This window comes from Asparagus officinalis, chromosome 5 (genome assembly GCF_001876935.1).
Source record: "Asparagus officinalis chromosome 5, Aspof.V1, whole genome shotgun sequence".
Taxonomy (NCBI): Eukaryota; Viridiplantae; Streptophyta; class Magnoliopsida; order Asparagales; family Asparagaceae; genus Asparagus; species Asparagus officinalis.
This window is the reverse complement of record NC_033798.1, coordinates 121,709,265-121,731,789: the sequence shown is the minus strand read 5'-3', so window position 1 is coordinate 121,731,789 and position 22,525 is coordinate 121,709,265. Positions and strand designations below refer to the sequence as shown.

The window sequence follows — 22,525 nt, the reverse complement described above, 5'->3', positions numbered from 1 at the left end:
TTATTTTTATTTTTTGTTTGGGGGGGGGGGGGCGTGGGGGGCGTGGGTGGGGGCGCAGCAAAAAGGATGTTGCATGTTTTAGTAAATGCAAATATGAACATATTCATGAACTAATTGTCGGAACATCAAAAACAGATCAATATTTAAGTGGTCAGAGATGACATTTTAAAACAATAATATCAGTTCTCTCTCAGCTAAGACGCTCCGGGCAGGTCAAATTTCTACGGTTTGAGGGACAGATAATCAAGCCATAACTCCATGTGAGTAATTAAGATGGGCATATAATAAACCAACTTGTAGACATTGCTGAAATGTATTGATTTTTAGGCTTACATCCGTTGTAATGAGCTGAGAATAAAACCTGTGTAATTAGCTAGTTTGCATAAAAGTGTACTTGATGCTCACTGGAACAACTTGAGTGGCTCATTATATCACTCTTAGATATCCTGAAGCCATTAAAGTTGACTATTGCCTAGTTTCTTCACACAGTCTTGCTAAGTTGAACCTCATATATTCTTTGTACCATGATTCCAAAATTACTTTGGATTAAAAGCTCATTTTGATGTTGGAGTTTTGGTCTCTAGCCTGTAACATTTTGTCCCCTGGGGATATATCAACCAATAATGCTAATATCTAATGTAAGACTGGTGACATGAAACAGATCCACAACCGTTTTCTTAATACTATGTTATGCTGTTGAAACTAATAGATATCAGATGAAAGAATCAACTACCCGATCCAGTTCTCTCTGGGCAATCTTATTGTTGTGAAGACCTCTTAGAACATTCTTGCATGCATCAACAGCTTTGTAAACCTAAATAACATAAAATACAAATTAGAAACTGAAATATGAGAGACAAGAATTTAAATAATAAATCTGACTTGCTTACCTTGCTTGGCGTAGATGTCACTGATATCACATACCAGCCAAAATTTAGCCTATCAAAAAGGCTTAGTTCAAAGGATACATCATATGTCAATCCTAAAGAATCCCTAACTGTTGTAAAGAGCCTGCAAACAGAAGAACGAGAAGTCGTTGATTATAACCTTATGCCCACTATTATTGTTCCAGTAAAAAGTTATTTTACAGAAAGTTTACAATTAAAACGAAAAACCACCAATACATATTAGTATTCATTTCCTACGCACTAAGTCACAAGCAACTACTATAAATCCTAGAGAACATATACGCCAAGAAAATTGGAGAGCCTATGAATTAGATGATGCAAATAGATGTTTAACATGTCAACTTTCAATATTGTAGTCTAAAAAGTTCAAGACATCTTGCATGTAACACAATCAAATAATATGGTTACGAACATGCATATTTCTTTGGCTTTTTTCGATACATACCCCTCAAATCATGGATATTTTTAAAATTTTCCATCAAATCATTATAATTCTAATTTGCTCCTCAGATTGCTTTGCTCACTTACTTTAACAGTAACTAGAGTAAAATTACCTTTATGTCCCTAGTTCAATTGCTTTCCTTAAAAAATCAGCAAACTAAAACTAAAACCCTAAAACCATTATTGAATTGATTTTCAATTCCTAAGCCAAACCAGTTATCAGAGAGGAAGCACATCGCACTTTTTTTTCCCCTCGCCTTCTCGTTTTCTGCTCACTCTGTTCAAGTTATGACCCAACCTCAACCTTGCCGACGAAGAGACGTCTCTGATGAGGTCAAGCTCTTTGAGATGTTTACGCCTCTCTCGAATTGTTTTTTTCCCCAATCCCAATTAGATAAAATTGAATGGGGATAGATAGATGAACAGAACCAAAGCATGGAGGAATTTCAATTTTCGAGCCCATGATTTATTTGTGGGAATGAAACATCTTCAGCTCATTTCATACATGTATATGACCTAAGATGAACAAATAGACAAAGTAGACCTACAAAAAGTTTAACCCCCTTCCTCCAGTAAAATTCACATCTCACATATCAAAAGATGTCTTCACATTGACATCAAATATCAGATTCCAGTATCAAATTCAGAAGTTTTAGTCAATTAGCTTATAGCATGCAAATTCAGGCAATGAATATTTTGATTCATTCTCTACTCTGTGTCTGAAATTTCTAGGAATTTTCAGGGAACCCTAGACATCGAAATTAGAGATATGCCACAAGACAGCGAGAATTGCAAGAGGGTGGCGGCATCTTGATTTCCCTTGCAACCTGGCTTCTGTCGCCGAGGGGTAAAATTCTTGTGGCATAGAGAGCAAAGAAAAGACGCGATTCAATTTCTTCTCTGATAACTGGTCGCCTTTGGAGTTCAATATGGATCCAGCTTTAGAATTATTCTAATTTTATCTTTATTTTGCTTATGTTTTTGAACGAAATACTTAACGTAGGAATAAAAAGGTAAATTAACCCTAAGAAATGTTAAAATTTTAACAGAATTTAACTTGAGGGGTAAATTTGATGAACAATACAATTTGAGCGGCAAATTTAGAGTTATGACGATTTAAGGGGCAAATAGCATCTTTTATTTTCAACTTCCCTTCCAACTGCCCGATCCTATGAATTTGAATTCAGATCAATTGTAATAGCATCTTTTATTTTCAACTTCCCTTCCAACTGCCCGATCCTATGAATTTGAATTCAGATCAATTGTATCTCAAATAAACCGATCCTATGAATTTGAATTCAGATCAATTGTATCTCAAATAAAGCTTGTCCCTTGAACAAGTAAATGAATTATGTTATATATGTCATAACATATGTGTGTTTCATTTTTGATATAATTTTCTCATTTTTGATATAATTTAATATTAATATACATATGTGTTCTTTTCCAGTTAAGTAATTAAGTAAATTGAGAAAAAAACTTAAACCCACTATTGGAGGGGGCGCTAGAAACAGGAAATGAAAGAGTTGTATGCATCAGATTGAGCCTTCGGAATGAATCAAATCAACTTGATCCATAAATTAACTTCAGGTAAACATTTTACAGTCATTGCATAACATAACCAAATATGAAAAACAAATGGAGGACACACATATACAGATACGATATTCACACTGTAAATCTGAACTTATCATGGCTTACTTTTATTTTGGTCCTAAGATGTAATTTAAGCTCAGATCCTCAATTATAAGTTTGCAAGTACTTTAGTCAACTGAGTCTGTTTAGCATACAAGGAGTTAAACTACGAACTTTTAATGATCTGTTTGCACATTTATTTTGTGGTACGCAATATGATAGACAGTTGTTTACAAGCATTTCAGAGCAAGGAATCTAGTGAAAGGAAGTCAGTTCTTTTAAGTAATAGAAATGTTATAGGTATTTCAATTCAATAATCTTATATATATCTACACACACACACACACACATGTATCCTACATTTTATAAATTTGCTGTGTCCCCTGTCCTGCTGTCCATAACTGTGTCCATGACTGCATCCCTATCCGTGCTACCTAGATTTAAAGTCTAAAATGGTAATTTTCATTTCTATTACATGAATATTGGATTGAAATATGCACCACAAAATAGCCGGGAAAAAAAACAAAAACAAAAAAAAGAGAAACAAATCAAAACAAAATCTAATTCAAACATATGGTTAGTAATTAATATGTCACAGAAAATGATGAAATAGTAAAGGTAATTTACCTAGAATTTATGATTTCAGCCAACAGCCCCAAGGTGACGCCAAAGAATAGTGGATGCTGCCGGATATCATTTATGGGTTTGTCCAAGACATCTTTCCTTTCAAGATGAAGTGACTTCTCTGAGTTAGACTGTTCATCTGCAATGTATCATTCGTTAACACACATTAGGTTCTTCCTACAGTTAAAACATAAAAGTCTTAAAACTGTAAGCACACCTGGTTAATATATTTATGAACAATATGCTCTTAACATTTTATTGGTGTACTAAGTTTTATCCTTTTCCTTAGAAATAGTAGAAACAGACCAGAAAGGCAAAGTAATGTCATCAAGTACCAACATGTACAACATCAAATTGACAGCCCAGTCATATCCAAACAGATACACATTCAAATCAAGAGCAAGGGAACACTTGTAACAGAATGAGCAGCAACAGACCAATTTCAATCATTCTATCATTTCAAGGATGGCTGGACCTGAGAATCTTATCTCAGCAATACTACAACAAGCAGTTTAGCAAGTCATACTTCCTATCTCAAATTCTGAGCTTCTACAGTTCAAGGCCTTCTGCCAGCTACCAGCTGATTAACTTCTGGGGACACAAAATATGAAATCAAAAAAATTCTCATGGTACAATAATATATTGTGGACAGCTGACAACAAAACTTTATTGTTGACAACTAGCTGCAGGTACCCTAGCATGAATCATAGGAAATATCATCTCAGACTGAGTTCTCAACCTCACAAAGCAGTTAGGTAGTGTAAAGTTAAGAAGAATAATATTGTATGTATATTTCCTTTAAGCTTTGGGGTTGCATTGGAAAGCTTAAAGCACTGTTATATTCTACATCAATAATTCTTCTACTTGTTTATTCTTATGCACATCTCAGCATTGTATGCATTCATCCTATTCCTATCAACCAAATAGTACCTGGAGAAATATTCACAGATTCTTGTTTTGGGACAAGTAGTGTTACACGGTATGCTACTTTTACAGTGGATGGTATGAAGGAGGTAGGTTAATCAGATTGATATGGGCTGTTCTTTACAGTGGATGATATGAAGGAGGTAGGTAACCGGATTGCTAGTCGGTAACATGGTATACTTGGGCTGAGTTGCTCAGGATATTCAACAAATATTCAAAAATCGTTTGCATGTATATGACACAGACAAGACATGCACCTTAGCCTAAATACATGTAAAACAAAGGATAGTGACAACATTACTAACCATAATTTCTTCAGAAAAAAGCAGAAACATCACTAATTAAAGTACTATCATAATTCTGATTGCATTATAAAATCAAACTTCCTCCAATTTTTCAAGCTGTTGGGCAAGTTGAAAAATGTAATAACTACAGAAAAAGGTTAAATACTACCATAAATACATCTAGATAACTCATTGATCAATTAGTCTTTAGTTCTCTTCTTTCCATTTCTTGGATTGCCAGTCAGGGGATCCTGATTGGGAACCAGGGTTGCAGACTCCAGGGGATTGAAGTTAATTAAGTGAAATTGGCCTGGAAACACACACTTATGTTTTATATTCGTATCAGTATAACCACATAAGTTTTCTACTAATCTTATTAGTAAGCACTAGTGTATGAAAATTGCCTCGCTGGACAATTATCTTTTCATAAGGTCAAATCTGACTTTATGAACTTTATTAGCCATCTTCATTGAGTGTAATCATGCGCTTAACTATGCAGGTATAAGCTGAAGTTTATGCAGTAAGATTTTATGCCTGCTTAACTCAGTCTTCGTTGCAGATCACAAAGAAAGATACAAATTCATGTAAGTATTGACATAGAAATATTAATTACCATTTACACTTGAGCTTTTGATTAAATCAAACAAGTCTTTCCCATCGACAGTAAATCCCCAACGATTTGGAGCTGGACCAGCAATATATGCACATGCTCTTTCATCAGTGTCTTTCAGGTATACCTGCCAATATATAGAGAAATATTTGTATTTACTACAGCACAAGATAGGAACAATGAAGTGATTTCATCTTCTATTCAATCAAAGCGAAGTTACATGTGAACCATAATAATCAATACTAAGATTGTTTTATATAATTAAAAAAACATAGTGGCCTACATGCATATGTCAGCAAACAAGGGAAAGACTAAGGTGTTGCTTGTTAGCACAACACTAAACTTCTAAGCTAGGATTTCATCTTTCATTAAAAACCATCGTACCTTGGGGAGAAGAATAAAAATAATTTTATTTGCTGCTTTTCTATGTATGGTGGGTGTTAAGTTTGATAGGTTTGCTAGATATGCATTGTGGCTTCACAACCCTTGAGCTTAAATGTTTCAGAAAAAAATAGTCACCAACGTGATTATCAGACTCACAGGTTCAATCAGAGACAAGGGAGTTTAAAGCAGACGGAAACAAATACCCTTCACACGCTAGGTATTTGCCCACAACAGAAGGGGCCTAAGCCTGGTGCTGCCGAGTAAATAGAATAGTATTATACTCAGATCATTGATCTGGAGAGCAATAACAGCAGGCAGCACAGTTTGGGACAAACATATGGGGCAGGCAGCTAATAGTCCTTTCCTTTATTTTTTCCTACACCAGCCAATAGGGATCATTGATCTGTAGACCACTGGCCAAAGTAGCATTACTCTAAATACTAAGGATGATCCCCTCAACCTTTAGCTTAACCTTAACTTCGGACTTGGATTTATTATGCAATGTAAGTACATTAAAAATATACTGTCAGAAATTTAACATATGTATCTATACGCCATTCTGTCTTTCCATGAGAGTAATGTTTCTGGCGAAAGTCCCCCTCAAGGGCCAAGAGCAAAAGTGTTCTGTTAAGATTTCTCGATATACATCAATGCACATAGGCCTGCCCTTATATTGTTAACTCAATACGCCAGAAAGCCACTAAATGTAGTTTTAGTAAGCTCCAATCCTTTATTACCTAGTATTAGAAGTGTCAGAATGGTACATGTTTATAACAATTAGGAGCTAAAAAAATACTTTGACACAAAAAATAGCAATTATAATGAGAAAGGACATTTGACTTTATACCTGCTGAGACTGCAAATCAGATGGAGATGGTCGAAATACAATTGGATCAAAAGACTGCACAGTCCTAGCAGTACTGTCGGTTCTAACTGTCCCTAGATAATCAAGAATACAAGATTCCAAATCTTTCTCTGAAAAATCTCCAACAATGTTCACCTGAAGAAAAAAGTTTTCATGTCACTAGAAATAACAAAATAAAAGTAAACGTATGTTCATAGTAAAGACATAAAAATACGCAAGTTTAAATAGTAATAAGACCCAGGATCAAATGAATATAAATTTGTAAGAAAGGAAGACTTCGTAAGAGAAACGTCCAGAGACCTCCATATTGTCACGAACAAATTGATTCATTACTGCTTCTTTTACAGAATGCAACGTCAAGTTTTCCAACGATTGCGGTGTCGGCTCAACAAATCTCTCATCTCCATTCAGCATGGCCACCATAATTTTGTGAGCAGTTGAGCGCTCTAAACTTTTGGGAATCGAACGATAATATGACAAATAAAGTTGCTTGGATCTGTCAAATGCATCTTCTAACCATACGCTATGCTGCAAGGCAACAACAATTATAGCATTAAGTTCTCTCAATAGAACAAGCGGAATTGACCGGCACGTTGTTGCGCCATTAATGTGAAAAATACCAAAAAAATAGTTTAAACATCGGGTTCAAAATATACCATATGCATAACCATTTAAAACAACTAAATAGTGAGTTACATGGAATTTTATGCTATATACCAAATTATAGAGATACAAATTGAGTTTAAGATTAATTTGGTAGAGTATTTTGGATCAATGAGTGATTTGCAAGTTGGTGGTTTTAAGAATAAATAGTGATAAAACTTTGGGTCCATATGCAGAACACCTTATTTTGAAAGTGGTTGAGTTTAAAAATAAGTCTAGGTAAAAAAAACCTTTTGGTTTATACGCAAAAAATCAATTTATAGTTCTTACGAAGAAAACACTAAACATTGATGATTTTTTAGGGTTATTTGAATATTAGTCCCTCCAATATTCAATAATTGCTCATTAGTCCCTCAAAGAAGAAATTTTCAAAATAGCCCCAAACCAAACTTTTTTTAAAAATCGACTCATTCCAGTTTTTTTTCCAGAAGTCGACCCAGTTTCTAGCCACGTCAGCATCATGGCCAGAAACTGGGTCGATTTAAAAAAAATCAGCTTCAGCTTTCTAATTTTTCGGTGTTGCCAACCCCGACTAATTAGGACCACCCAACGCCACTTGTGTGGTTAGGGGACCTAAACAAGTTGGGGTTGTGAACCCCGACTAATTTTGTCGGAGTTCCCAACCTCGACCATTTGGCAGAGCCCACTTGGGTGGGCATTGACTCGCGTAATTTCTTTTCCTTCTCTCCTCTTTTAACATGTAAAAATATAGGGTTTTTCTATTATCTTCAACATTCAAATGTAGGGTTTTCATTAAAATCTAATTTCTAGGGTTTGAAATTTATTATCAATCACTATTTTTGTGGTGGTTCGAATGCTTTGTGTTGATTGCTGTAATTGAAATTAAAATTCTAGAACATATAATGCTCATTTCTAGGGTTTAGGGTTTTCATTTTGGAGTTTAGGGTTTTTTATCAAAATTATATGAGATTATTTACATCTAGGGTTTCCTCTCTTATTCAATGCCCTGATAAACTTTTTTAAATTTTTTATATTTAAATGATATAATTCATTATGCTTACATTGAGTATTGGGAGTTGAGGGAGGATGCTGTAGTGATGGAGAGAGCTGATGCACCAGAACTAGATGTGTACTTACGTTGGTATTGGGAGATTACTCGCCGATGGATATTTCGAGAGAACAAAGCACCTAAGGAGTGCATACCGAGAGGTCCAGTTGAGAGAGTGTTGGTAAGTGTATAGGCAAAATATACAATTATTTTGTGATTATTATTTTTATTATCATCCACTTGCTAATAATCATCTTTCGTTTTTTATCTTATAGGTACAAGAACTCGATGAGGTTGCTTCTATTGCACATGTCACGTGATACGTTGAGATCAACTATCGAGCCGGGGACGAGGAACGCATTTGTTCGCATCATAGAAAAGATTCAGTCCGCTCTTAGAAAGACGCGTCACGCAACTCGTGATGGACGTGAGGAACGACTCATAGGGTACAAACATCGACGAGTCCAAAGACACATGAGAGCGGGCTCAAGTCGTGCACATGATGAAGCCGAAGGTTCACAGCAAGCTCAAGTCGGATGTTCACAACAGGTTCAAGTCGACGAGGATGTCATGCGCTCACAAGTTCACACACAAACGGACATTGAGATTTGAGATCATCCAAGCTCATGTTGAAGGCGAACAAGAAAGGGGGAGAGGAAGAAGAGGCAGAGCGAGAGGAAGAGGGAGAGCGAGAGAAAATGGAGTTCTAAATCTTTGCTAACTTTCGATATACTTCATATGATGTTTATGTTTGAAATGCTATTGTGACTTGATTATGGTTGGATTTTTAGTAAGTGAATTAAATGTTATGTTTTTGTTAGAGATTGATTATAGATGTAATAATATATAAAGATATGTGTTTATGTGTTTGAAATTGATTATGGATTGATATATGTGTAGCAAGAGAGTGTCTTAAACTTGACAATTTTAGTCAAGGATTAATATATGTTAGCAGGAGATGAGATTTTCCAGCAAATGTGGGCTCGAGGGTCTCTGCCAAATGGTCGGGGTTCTCAACCCCGACCATTTCGTGCACGTGCATGAAATGGTCGGGATTCCTAACCCCAACCATTTCGTGTGGGGCGATGCCACCCAAGTGGGGCTCTGCTAAACGGTCGGGGTTAGAAACCCCGACAAAATTAGTCGGGGTTCGCAACCCCGCTTGTTTAGGTCCCCTAACCATACAAGTGATCTTAGAGAGATCCTAATTAGTCGGAGTTGGCAACCTTGACTAATTAGGAAGCTGATTTTTTTTAAATCAACCCAGTTTCTGACCATGATGCTGACGTGGCCAGAAACTGGGTTAATTTTTGGAATAAAAAATGGAGTGGGTCGATTTTTTAAAAAATGTTTGGTTTAGGGCTATTTTGAAAATCTCTTCGTCCCTCAAATCCTAAGGGACCATGCAATTTGGTCCCTCAAGGATCAAAACATCTCGGTTATGTTTTCCCTCCCAAAACACATCTTGTTCAAAAAAGGTTATTTGCACTTCGGTAGCTTGAAGTTTGCGCCTTTTTTATTTTAGTATCCATTTTTTTTTACACTTTCATATCTTAAAGCTACAATATTTTTAGCTTTGGTACCTTGAAGTTTTTCTTTGACACTTTGTTTTGATATTTTACTTTGTTTTTGATATTTTTAACTTTGATATCCCAAAGTTTTGTTTAACTTTGATAACCCAAAGTTTCGTTTTTAATCCATTGATACCGCAAACTTGGGGTATCAAAGTTAAGAAATGTGTAAACTTCGGGTGTCAAAATTTAAAAATGTGGAAACTTTGGAGTACGAAAGTTGGAAAAAGCGTAAATTTTGGGTGTATCAAAACGTTAAAAATAAATTTGGGAATCAATGTTAATAAGTTATAAACTTTGTAATATCAAAGGGTAAAAAAACTTGGGGTAGCAAAGTTAAAAAAGGTGTAAATTTTGCAATGCTAAATTGCACGCAACCCTTCAAAAAACATTAAACGAAGAGTATTTTTGTCATTGAGGGACAAAATTGCAAGACCCTTTAAGATGTGAGGGATTAATGAACAATTTCAAATATTTGAGGGACTAATATGATTATTATTGAATATTTGAGAGACTAAATTGTAGTTCTGAAAAATAAAACGTGGCAACGTAGGGCGCCAAATGACTCAAACCCGTGACCTCTGCAATGAAGACCAAACACTAAGCAATTGTTACACTTAACCACTGTTTTAAAAAGTCTTCGCCTACTTTGCCTAGGCCTAGACGGTACCTAGGCCGCCTAACTAGCGCCTAACGTCTAGGCGACACCTAGGCTGCCCACCTAGATTTTGGGAGTGTTTAGAAGAACATTGTCTACTTATGTAGACTGCACCCTTTAAGCCTTAATCATGATTTTCTGTGTTGCAGCCTTCATATCCTCCAACCTCTTCCAAGCACCTTTGACCTCCATATATGAACACCTCCACTACCTCCTCCAACCTTCAGCAAGACATCCTCGACCGTAACTTAAATGAAGAAAGAAATCCGTCTAAACATCAGTCCGGCACCTAAGCCTTCTATAATATTAACATTTACTATCAATTATCATAATTAAAAAATAAAAAAAGAAAACCTCCTAGGCTCTAGGCATCAAGTCCAACGTCTAAGCCTCCTAGCGTTTTGTATAATATTATTACTTATTATTTTGGCTATTTAGTATTTAACTATGCATGGTTTATTATGGATCTAAGATTGCTATTTTTTGCAAATTTTATGAATTTAATACATATTCTTATCAATTATTATAATTAAATAATTTTAAAAATAACCAAACGCCTAGGTGCCGCCTAGGCGTCTAGACGCTGGCTGAAACACCTAGTCCGCCTAGCACCTTCCGTAACATCATACTTGACTTTTACTACAATGGTAAACCCAATTGTTTTAAAGAGAGAGAGGGTGTGTGTAAAAGATATAGAATATGAAATAAACTACGGTTATATTGTAAAAACATAGATGACTTAATCTTTTAAAATCAACATTAATTTCATCCAATGTATATTCAGTCGTAAACCTATAATCAATTTATATTGCTTACAAAATGTAATCATCACGAGTCAACAGATAATTAGATAATTATCTTCAATCTGAGGAAAAGTAATCTTTGTTAGTTAAATTGATTAATCAAAATAGTGGTCTCTTAAAGTAGCAGAAGGTGCATATTTGGAATGATCCAGAAAAGCCTCATATGAACCATTTACTCAGTTGTAAACATATGAACAATTAATATTGCTTACAAAATAAAATCATCACGAGTCAACAGATAATCTAGATCTAAGGAAAATTAATCTTTATTAGTTAATTGATTAATCAAAATAGTGGTCTCTTAAAGCACCAGAAGGTGCATACTTGGAACTATCCAGAAAAGACTCATAGCACAGGAGTAAATCCTAGTTTAAACTAATTATTTCAGACTGACAAATGTCGAGAGGACGTGAAGGTACCAACATTATGAGGATTCCAGTAAAAGGTTATGTTTCAACATAAGGCAGTTGAAGTACCATCATTTGCGAAGAAATTTGCAATATTCATAAAACCACAGTGCTTCCTTTCATTAAATAATTGTTTATTATGGATGAAAGAGGAATGGACAAACTTAACTGTGCATTTTTTTTTTTTTTGATGACAAGGGAAACTTGGTCACCCCAGCTCAGTTTAACTCCTTCGGAGCCCCGCCAGCGGCCCTGGTTACTTAACTGTGCATTTTCTAGTGTAGGAAGGAGTGTCGTACATGATTAAAATACAGAGGATAAACTTTACCTCAAGAACCATATGAAGAAGTTGGAAAGCAGCACGCATCCCATCATCTCTTAAAGTAAATCGAAACTCCATACAGATAAATTCCTCATTAGACTCCAAGGAGCAATTTACCAGGTGATTTACACAGAAGAGTTCTACCTGAAGGAAAACTTTCACACATGAAGTTCCATTGGCACTAGCCATGAATGTACGTACAATCAAAACAAACATAAAAAACCAATATACAGGAAAAGAAGGTTTAGTATGGCCCTAGAAAGGGAAGAACCATAGAGTTGAAAAGAAGAATAATGACACTGTTTAAATTGATCACTCCATTACATAAATCTGCTTGCACTGTGATCCTTCTACATTTCCTACTATACAAACATACATAAGATCAATCACAGCATTATCAACTATATGAAGATTTTTTTATTTATTTTATCTTTGACTTTTTTCAAAAATACCAAACATCTTTAAATCAGAAAGGTCTCTGGAAATAGCTGTTGGATAAGCCATTCCTTGAAAGGAGTTACTGACTCAGCAAAAGAAAGTAAGCAGCAATATTTACATCTGTAGAAGTTAATGAAGAAGCTAGCTTTCAGAAACCGAACAGAAACATAATTCACTTCCAATTGTCACACGTGGCACTGATCCCTGCATGATATCATCGGACGCCAGAAGTGAATTCTGTTTCAAATGATAAAAAGGGCACTCTGTGTAGGACTTTCTAACTCCGTCTTCCCTTTTTTTCTTTCTTTAGATTTAGAATAATACCTATTTTATTGTCCTTAAGAAATATTAATTTTATGCTAAAAGATATTAAAGTAGAGTTTTCACCCTGATTACATAAACCCATGCATTTAGTACTTGTTTTTCATGTTTGTACAAAAAATCTGCAGTGACGTCAATTGCTATTTACTTTTCTTCCAACCATCTTTACTGCTAAAAGTCGCCTTTTACTACCAAAATTCCAGGTGGACATTTCCCAAATATATATTTTCTTGTAAGGTTTTATGTGTCACCTAAAGGGCAGCATAAATTGAAAACATGCAGTACTATACTATATGAAGCTTTGTCCAGTTTTTACTGGAATTACATTCTCATATTCTAAAAATTTCTAATATTGAACATATATCACAGATATAATCAAATATTACCCACTAGGACCAATGTGTTTCTTTGTTTCCGTATTGGATATTCCAAATTACTAGTTGTAATAGCCAATACTCAGATACTTATCTCCCAAATTCCCAATTATTAACCCCAGCAAGAAGTACATATGGTGTCTACTATGAAATATAATATTCCTAAATTTATATGGTATCTACTAGTTGTAAAAGTCAATACTCAAATAGCCAATACTCAGATACTTATCTCCCAAATTGCCAAATTTATAACTACGTATAGCCTCTAACCTTTATACAATTACATATGGCATCTACTAGGAAATATAATATTCAGCAAGTACAGTTACGGAGCAGTTTTAGAAGTGTTCCATCTTGAAAATTACATACTAATAGTATGGAATCCAACACTACATATCCGAGAGATTTTCCTACCTGTTCCCTTGAAAAGCTGCCAACACAACCACCTTCACTGAGCGTTCTAACACCCACAACAACAGCTCCCTTTGATTCAGAAGTTTCCGTTGATCTTCCTCCGCCAACAATCAGTCGCATCACACCACATCTGGCCTCATTTTTTGAGATCTATCGGTAAATCAGACAGACAAAAGAGTTAGTTGGAAACCCAAAGTAAGGGATCAAGTTACAAAAGTAGAGGAAACCACAAAATAATGGAGTGAGTTGAGTTACAAAAATTAAACAATAAACTGACAATGGCTAAGCAGCTATTTTTCTCTCGACATGGTTAAGGCCCCAGCATAATAAGATAAACACTCCAAAAGAAACAAAGGAAAGGATTCCTCAACACTAAGAAATGTAGCCATAGTTCTTAGTGCTGAAAAATAAATACCCTCTTCAATGAAACTGACCAAATTCACCCTCTTCTATTTAGTATAGATGGCTATTCTATACCATTGCCCACATGGCAAACTGAGCTAGTTAAGCCCCAAGCCCCAAGAGGGAAATAGATGCTGCACTACCAGATGCACATGCATAAAATCGATGCGCTTGTAGTTGCACATGCACTCACACACTCAACCCCATATCAAACCCATGTACAACACACAGACAGCCACAGACATGCACACAAAACTTCAAACAAGGCCTTCCTGTATCACCGTATGTAAGATAGATAGATGAGTGCCATAAAACAGTACGCTTAGCGCCAGTTGTTTAATTACTTTAGCAGATTATAAATCAAACTAGCATTATCGCATGTGCATATGCACACGCAACAGATGTAAAATTTCACGGACTATTGTAGTATTTTTCACCCTAATCCTTAAATTTATCCAGTATAATAGCATACAATGTGATAGATATTCAATTACCGGACTTTAATTACATAATCATGTCATGGTTTAGCACATTCTAGAAAAAGTAAAGGGAAGGAAATTACAAATTTACCCTCCCAAGTACAATTGGAATGGAAGACATGTCCGCCACTCATCCAAATTTTTCACCACCCCACACTTCCTTTATATAATAGTATACATGTATTGATAAACTCTAGCATCAAAAGTGGTTTAGTAATATAAAGCTTACAACACTTCAGTTTTCCAAGTCAATGTGGGTGAATAAATTCCAACAGCAAAAAAATATCCTGGCTAGATCAACCACAGAAATGTAAACTAAGGCCACATTAGCCAAAAAAGGCCACTTTGACGTCCAGCAATCAAAATAGCACCAGAATACCTTGTAGTTCACTGGAATTCCATTTGAAAGACGTATTTGCATTATTCCAGTCTCCTTATCAAACAGTTTCATCGTGTTCCCTTCTTGTAAGGGAACAAAAGATGGTTTTCGCTGAACCCGCAATGCCTCCAGTTCTGATGAACTTATCAATTCTTTCGGTACCTCAAGCTGAAAAAACAAAAAGGTCAACAAATAAAGCCACAATATATAGGATAACATGGTATAAATTTAAATAGCAACTTTTATATGAGTTAATTATAGGGGAGAACATTTATAACAAAGGTTTTTCCTCCAAATTTTGTCTTTTCCTTCCTTTCACAGCTAACATAAGTTATGTTATACCATATGTTGTCCTCAAGAAGGATTGGAGAAGAAAGGCTATAAGGAAAACCAAATAATGGAACCAGGCTTCCATTTCCCAAGTTCGTTGTCACCATATTAGAAATGAATTATTTGCATGAACCTTTATAGACCTAGCACAATTCTATTTGCTATGAATCATGCTATAGTATTGGATAGGCTTCTCCTGCAAGAATCCTCTAGTGTGATGAAAGCAAGGGATTGGAAGCCAGGGACAGAATCAGATATTCAATTTAGGTGAGGCACAAGCTCAATAAAAGAGAAAGCAAGATTGTACTCTTCACTTTGTTGATTAAAAACATGAATCTCTACAAGTAAATTAGATAACATTTAAACTTGGCCGAGTAAGTTCTTTTTAGTAATTCTATTCAGCCTTTTTAGTTGAGAAAAATAACGAGCAAAGTATCAAGATAGTTTCCTTCTTCAATCACCTTTAAGACGCAATTTCAACAGGGAACAAGAGCAAGGGTTATGAGGCTGTTTAATCTTCATTCTCTCTAGTAATTTGCACACAAAGTGTCAGTTTAATTAGTTTGTAATCTTTAGCTTATATGAAGAAAATATGTCTTCAGACAATCATAAGGAATACATGTTTTATAATTGTGTATAAAGACGGACAGTATACAGTAAGTTACATAATTTTCTTGTAAAATTATATCTTCATTTCCTTTTAGATAGATTAGACATTTAAAACAATGAATAAATAGGTTGGAAGCTAATATACATTAGACTTCAAAAGGCTTAAAAGTAATATCATCTATAGGATGTGTTGGCTATTGGCTTCGAGCCCTGGTATTCAAACCAAACTTCTGGGACTACAAGTAGACTTACGAGAAAGAAATGCTGGCTGCATCTAGCACATAAGTGTGATTACAGACAATTGGGGTTGGTTGCATATATATTATACTCTTGAGCCCACTGGCCCAAAAAGGCAGTCCAGACTCCCATTGAGTAAACGCTAAATATGAAGTCGACCATAGAGGTTAGTACAATTGCATTTTCCCTTCACTTTTCCCTCCTCACAGGTGGACCCAGAAGTACTTTGGTGAAGAAATTAGTCCAATTGACAGTCTATTCACAGGAGGCATAAAAGATGGATGGGATTAGATTCTCTCGTGGGGTATTGCAATTGTTTAAGCACTTCTGCCATGTCAAGTAGAGTATGTGGCAATCCTCAGTATTATGTAGCTCTGCCCATGGTAAGTTCATAGCCTCCTGAGAGATGGGCAACTAGCATAACAACTATTCCTTAACTGGAAGGATGACTGAACGCATCAGTAAAAACCTAAAGGGTTGAAAATTGACACCATTGAGCAAAAACAAAACAGTATCTTACACTTTGGACACAAAGATGACAGTAGTGAAAGAGAGGAACAGGGATCTCCAAAATAAGAGAGCTTGAAACAGGGAGGAGTAAATATGGCAGGGTTATCATTTTGGGCAGCAGGTATTTCTTCTGATATATCACAACCTCTGAGCAAGGATGGGGAAGCCATCACCCTTTTCTTTCTATTTGGTATGTGCCGTCGAAGATGTGTGAAACATAGGAAATGGAGAACATAGAATATTCAATTGGAGACTAATATATGAAGTTAAGGGGCCAAGAGTCCTGATGGCCAAATGGGATTTATATTGGCTCTCCTACTATTGTGTGTTTCCGCTCTCCTGTCTGTATGGCCACAAGGTGATTTGTGGGTTAGCATGTTTGGTGGATCAACCATTGCCAAGGATGTAACCAGAGAAATAGGAAATGCTTGTGATGTATCTACAGGGATTATGAACCAAAAGGGCCTCTCAATAGGTAACCATGTTATTACCTGCATAAAGACGGTAATAACGACATAACATAACAGGAATGGTAATAATTACAAAAGTTTGAAACATGGAGAGTGAAAAAATGTGGCAAGTTATCAATCTGGAGTGCAGGTTTTTCTTCCAGCATATCAGAGACTATCCCTAACAATTGGGAAAACGTCATCCTTTTCTTTCTATTTGTGTGGGCGGTGGAAGACAGAGGAATCATAGTAAATGGAGAATAGAGTATTTCATGGAAGACTAATATACAAAGCTAAAGGGCCAAGAGTCTCGATGACCAAAAGGGATATTATGTTAGCAATAGTAATATGGCTTGCTTCTACTCTCCTTCCTATAACAATGGCCATGGGGTCATCTGTGAAGCAGCCTCTTTGTGGGATCATCTAGGTTGTGGCCAAGGAGTTGAAAGTAGCATGAACAGCGAATGCTCTCATTAGGGTAATGCTGCTGTATGGACTGTAAATCAAAAGGGGCTTTCTCAAAATGTGTAAGAAAAAGAATGTTGATGCTACCAGTTCCATCACCAACAAAGGAAGCATTGAATGTCAGATGAATTGTCATTGACTTTTTGTTCTGAAAAGAAAAGGTCCATCAAAATAACTGGGAACTCTGTGGTATAAAAATGATATCTAATAGTATGCAGAAACCCCAGCGATTTGCAAGAGAGAAAATGTCAAAAGAATATGAAATATTTAAATAATTTCTAGCAGACCTCTGGCTCAGCATGAATGGGCTCCTCCAGGCCTTCTTTCATAGCGGCAACAATTTCATACGGATGTATATTGAACTCAGATTCACCAACCCCATCAATATGCACTTTCTTTGGAACACATGCAACTATAGCTGCAGGAAGAGGTGCGGTAGGTTTACCATAGTCAGAAATAAATTCCAACACCTCAGCACCAATAGAATTAACCTGCAAAACTTAACTACTTAGTGCATTATAAAACAGATGTAAGTTTAGAATATTGTGTTATGAAACAGCTTCACAATGATAACTACAGCAAAATTCAACTGAAATCAGTCAATGTTAAAAGCAAGTTACCTCTTCAAGGGTGACAGTTTCAGCAATTGCAACTAAACTTTCATGGGCCTGCCTTTGGTCCATAACAGTATGACCAAGTGCGTCACTTTCCATAATAAAATCTAGGTTATCAACAGATGGAACACTATCAATCATTGTAGCCACTTGTTCACTATCTTTTATAAGTGCATCCATATAACGAGTCAGCTCTCCATTTGTCACGCCAAATTCTTTAAGTCTTCGAACCTGAACCAGACAGCATATACAAAGGCATGATTCAAGTAAAATATTCAGGAACAAAAAGAAGCATTACTGGAGTAAACAGCCATAATTTCATATCGTTAGATGTGATATTTGAGTAAATCATTGAACCCAAATATGGCAAACGCGAGGAAAGAGGGGGAAGAAAAAGCTAAAAGATTATGAAACAATACAAGTAAGAGGATAATCTACCTCACTACATAAAGGATGCACAGATGAAACTGTGCCAGACTACAACTTCATCTATTGCAAGCCAAATATAAATGAGCAAAACATATAAAGCTCATGTATGCTCAGCAAGACAGATTTTACACTCTTAACAAGGAAGTGTGCTGTATTACATTAGCATTTAAGTGGCCGCTTTTTTTATGTGCTTGCAATATTGGTATCTTGAAAACTTGTGCAATAAGATAAGAGTTACATTAGTTGCAGTTCTATAATAACCATGAAGTAGCGTAGCTCATTTAAGCTGTTGAGAAATATATCAAGCGTTTTTATAACAGTCCAAACTACAAACCTCGTGGACAGCAACTTTAATAGCATCTCGCCAATTATTAGGTTCTGCGGTCACTGTAAGAGTAGTGACTGTACATCCTTCTCTTCCTGAATCACTATGATCCATCTCGATTGATGTAAAAGGAGGATTTGAACTCTGTAAAATTAAACACAAAAATATAGAGTAAATGTTAGCTAAAATAGAGGATGTATCAACCCAGAAGAAATAAAGAAACTACTATCTATCAGTACACATTGTTATTTGAGGTAGGAAACCATTTGTTGATATGGATGCAAACTTTTGAGATTAAATTTGATTCAGATCTTATTTCACATTGATGTTATCTCCTCTGTTTTCATTAGTAGATATAGGCCCAACTTCTAATCGAATGAACAATAAAGCTATACGTCTTTCCAGGTAGTTGCTATTTCAATATACTTTCGTGGATGCAATTGGTTAGACAACCTATTGAATTTAGCACTCTAAAAAGCCAATTTTCAAGGGGTAAGATGACAAATTATACACAACAACATTACACCAGCCTGCATCACTGAGAACATAATGCTCATGCTGAAGGCAGACAACAAAAAGAGAGAGATGTTTGTAGACATACAGCATATTTAGATCCAGTGAAAATTATCTAATTAATGACATCCATCAGAAATTTTGAGTGATCATAATGACATATGGCTTCAGAAAAACCATATTATAGATAACTGTCCATTGCATGTTCTGCATGCTAAATGCATAAGAACTAGGTGAAGCAAAAACATTTTGACAGAACTAGGAGACCTCATTATTTATATATGTTGGTGGTCAAATATTATTGTCCGAAAGAGCCGAATTTTGCAAGCACTAGCACTTGAAGCATGGATTAAGAAAACCCTTGAAACTTTTTCCCCTTCTCAGCAGCATAGATGAACAATCTTCTGGGTACAATTATATTTCGGCTCAACAGTGGATGTGCACATGAGAGAATTTAGCTGAAATAACGCAGATCAGCAAGCAAATTTATTCATTTACAGCAAAAGCTCAATTTATATGGCTTACTGCAATACAGTTCCAATAATTAAACCACTGGGCATTAAGAATGTATAATGTGAGAGAAATGTTTTTCCCCCTTTTCTATGAGAGAGAGAGAGCATAAATGCATGTGCATTAGGGTCATAATCGAAGACATTGAACCCTACTAATCACAGATACAGGTCTTTTTGAACAGGTGACTATGAGAGTCTTATCCAGGCAGTTTGGATGTCAAAAAACTGAGATAAATATTTTCATAATGTCTACCGCACCTGCCAAAACTCCTAAACATGATTGTCAGAATTAAAGAGTTTTTTTTTATTTCTGCAGCAGAAAGTAACGAAAAAGGCATTCAATAAGACTTGCTAATGTCATCAAAAAGTTGTTTTCATCAGAAATACTATACATACAACTGTCCGTACCTTGTATCTTGTGTTTACCCGGAACTGCAAGGCTGACAAGAATATTCTCTTCATCAAAACATTGCGCAAGTCCCCATATGTCTGAACCCGATTGACTGGAATCTGCAAGTGAATCAGATGCTTGTTGTGAGTTTGGAAGTCAAATCTTCCATCAAAAGTCAAGAAGTTTCATGTTTTCAATAGATTAAGAGTATGTGAGTGTGTTAACGGAAACAATATTAACTTCACACTAAAATTCATTGCTTCACTGTTATGTTGATTATGATTTATATTAACATGAAATCATCAAGAAGATCATATACATAATGTGTGTGTACATATCAATCAGAGAGATACATATATATACATACATATTTATATATGTATCTATTTAAATACACACAGGTTACGTGTGTACTATATCATAATGCATCTTTCAAGGAGGTGACAGCTCAAGGTCTCTCGTTCCAGTCCAAGGCTCTCCACAATACCAATCACACTTCTGAAATAGATTTTTCCTTGATCACTATTTTCTTTCATTTTCCAAGTTTTACCTCAAAAGATTGCCGGGTTGCATTGTTTTCCTTTTTTTTAATTTTCTTGATGAAAGACAAAAGCTAGAAAAGTTTGTAGACAACCCGGCTCCTGTTTCTCTCTTCGATTAATTGCCTATGGTCAGATATTCACTTGCTCACTGCCATCAGAATTGAAAAAATGTATGTGGTTCATACAGAATTCTGTTGGTTACTTTCTGAAATCTTACAAATATACATTACAATGTCTGGTATAATATAATGAAATGAAAGTAAGCAAATGGCCAACATTAAATCCACAGGTTACCTTGCAGAACATGTTAATAGAGAACTGTTGAATCAACTCATGTTGGAAAATTTCCGGGAGCTTAGCACCACGACCAAATCCTGGGAGAGACCAATTATGTTCAATTGGCGCCCTAAGAGCATGTTTTTCCTTTTCCGTTGCCTTTTGTTGGCCCGATGGGATAGATGATCTGTCTGTGGATAAACTTCCGGCAAGTCCACTCGGTAATTTTGGAACAAGAAAGCTCGCCATTGCGCCAAACGCATTAGAACTCTTGATGTTTGGGACTTCATCTTCGAGTGTACGATCAAACACAGTCTATATACACAAATCTTATCAGCTAATAGGAAGGTCAAATACCACAATACCATGTATAGTTACATCTGAATACTATATAAGAGAATGTTCAAGAGCCGGACATACCTTAATTTGTTCAACTGCCTTGGGAACATCATCAATATCACCAACCAAGTACAATGTGGCATTTGCAGGAAAATACCAGCGCTCATGAAATTTACGAATCTTATCTGCATCCCATTTCTTAATCTGCTCCTCTAATCCAATTGGGAATCTTTTACTCAATTTGTTTTCTGAATGCAAGTGTTGCAGCAGCTGGTAGAAATGAAATTTTCACAAATCATTGAGGGCAAAATGAGGGACACCAAAGATAATTCAGTTGTGTTCATTATGTGTAGTTCATAAAAGCATGGTTTTTACCTGGCAATCAACACGATATTCAATTGTGTTCATCATCTGCAGTTCAGAAAGTATAGCCCGCCTCTCCTTTTCAACTCGAGATGCAAGAAACTTGGGGTGGAAGGCTATCTGGAATCATAAATATTTTTCAATCAATAATTCTCCTATAAATTAGCATGAAGATCTGAAAAGTATAAGTCTACAAGATAATCACGAAGGACTGCATAGGTAATCCATAAACGTTATGATTTGTTGCTCATATGTGAAACCAACTGGCAATCTATTCTCATCTCCTCCCAGTTACACTCATATACACACACATCCACGACTACATGAATCCAAGCATAAGATTGACTAATCAATCATGCACTATTCGAAATAATAGACAACTGCAGGTACCCACACATGAGAATGCCTACACACTCATGAAGTGGTTCATCCCCAAATGTTATGGTTTGTTGCTCATATGTGAAACCAGCTGGCAATCTATTCTCATCTCCTCGGTCACATCCATTCATATACACGCGAACATCTAATGTGTCCAAGCATGAGATTTACTATACACTCATTTGAAAAAGTAGTGAACAAGTCTTAAACAGACAAAGAAGCATGAATGCACGTGCACACCCACCCACCCCCCACCCCCGGGCAACTGCAGGCATCTGCATATGAGAATGTCTATACACTCAACTAAAATTATAATGACCGGTTAACA

At 35.8% G+C, this 22,525-nt stretch overlaps 1 protein-coding gene across 1 annotated transcript in view; it reads right to left on the bottom strand.

Moving 5' to 3' along the window:
* LOC109841010 (stromal processing peptidase, chloroplastic) overlaps positions 1-22,525 on the bottom strand; it is a 38,655-nt gene that overhangs the window by 9,706 nt on the left and 6,424 nt on the right. The window contains exons 6-21 of the mRNA XM_020409850.1: positions 21,832-21,939; positions 21,538-21,726; positions 21,136-21,432; positions 20,317-20,418; positions 18,893-19,027; positions 18,136-18,360; positions 17,803-18,006; positions 14,916-15,083; positions 13,656-13,805; positions 12,115-12,252; positions 6,976-7,203; positions 6,658-6,810; positions 5,430-5,553; positions 3,612-3,747; positions 891-1,011; positions 734-814 (exon numbers count right to left, since the gene is read on the bottom strand). Of these exons, the coding sequence (XP_020265439.1) occupies positions 734-814; positions 891-1,011; positions 3,612-3,747; positions 5,430-5,553; positions 6,658-6,810; positions 6,976-7,203; positions 12,115-12,252; positions 13,656-13,805; positions 14,916-15,083; positions 17,803-18,006; positions 18,136-18,360; positions 18,893-19,027; positions 20,317-20,418; positions 21,136-21,432; positions 21,538-21,726; positions 21,832-21,939 (2,559 nt within the window). The remainder of the gene's footprint in view (positions 1-733; positions 815-890; positions 1,012-3,611; positions 3,748-5,429; positions 5,554-6,657; positions 6,811-6,975; positions 7,204-12,114; positions 12,253-13,655; positions 13,806-14,915; positions 15,084-17,802; positions 18,007-18,135; positions 18,361-18,892; positions 19,028-20,316; positions 20,419-21,135; positions 21,433-21,537; positions 21,727-21,831; positions 21,940-22,525) is intronic.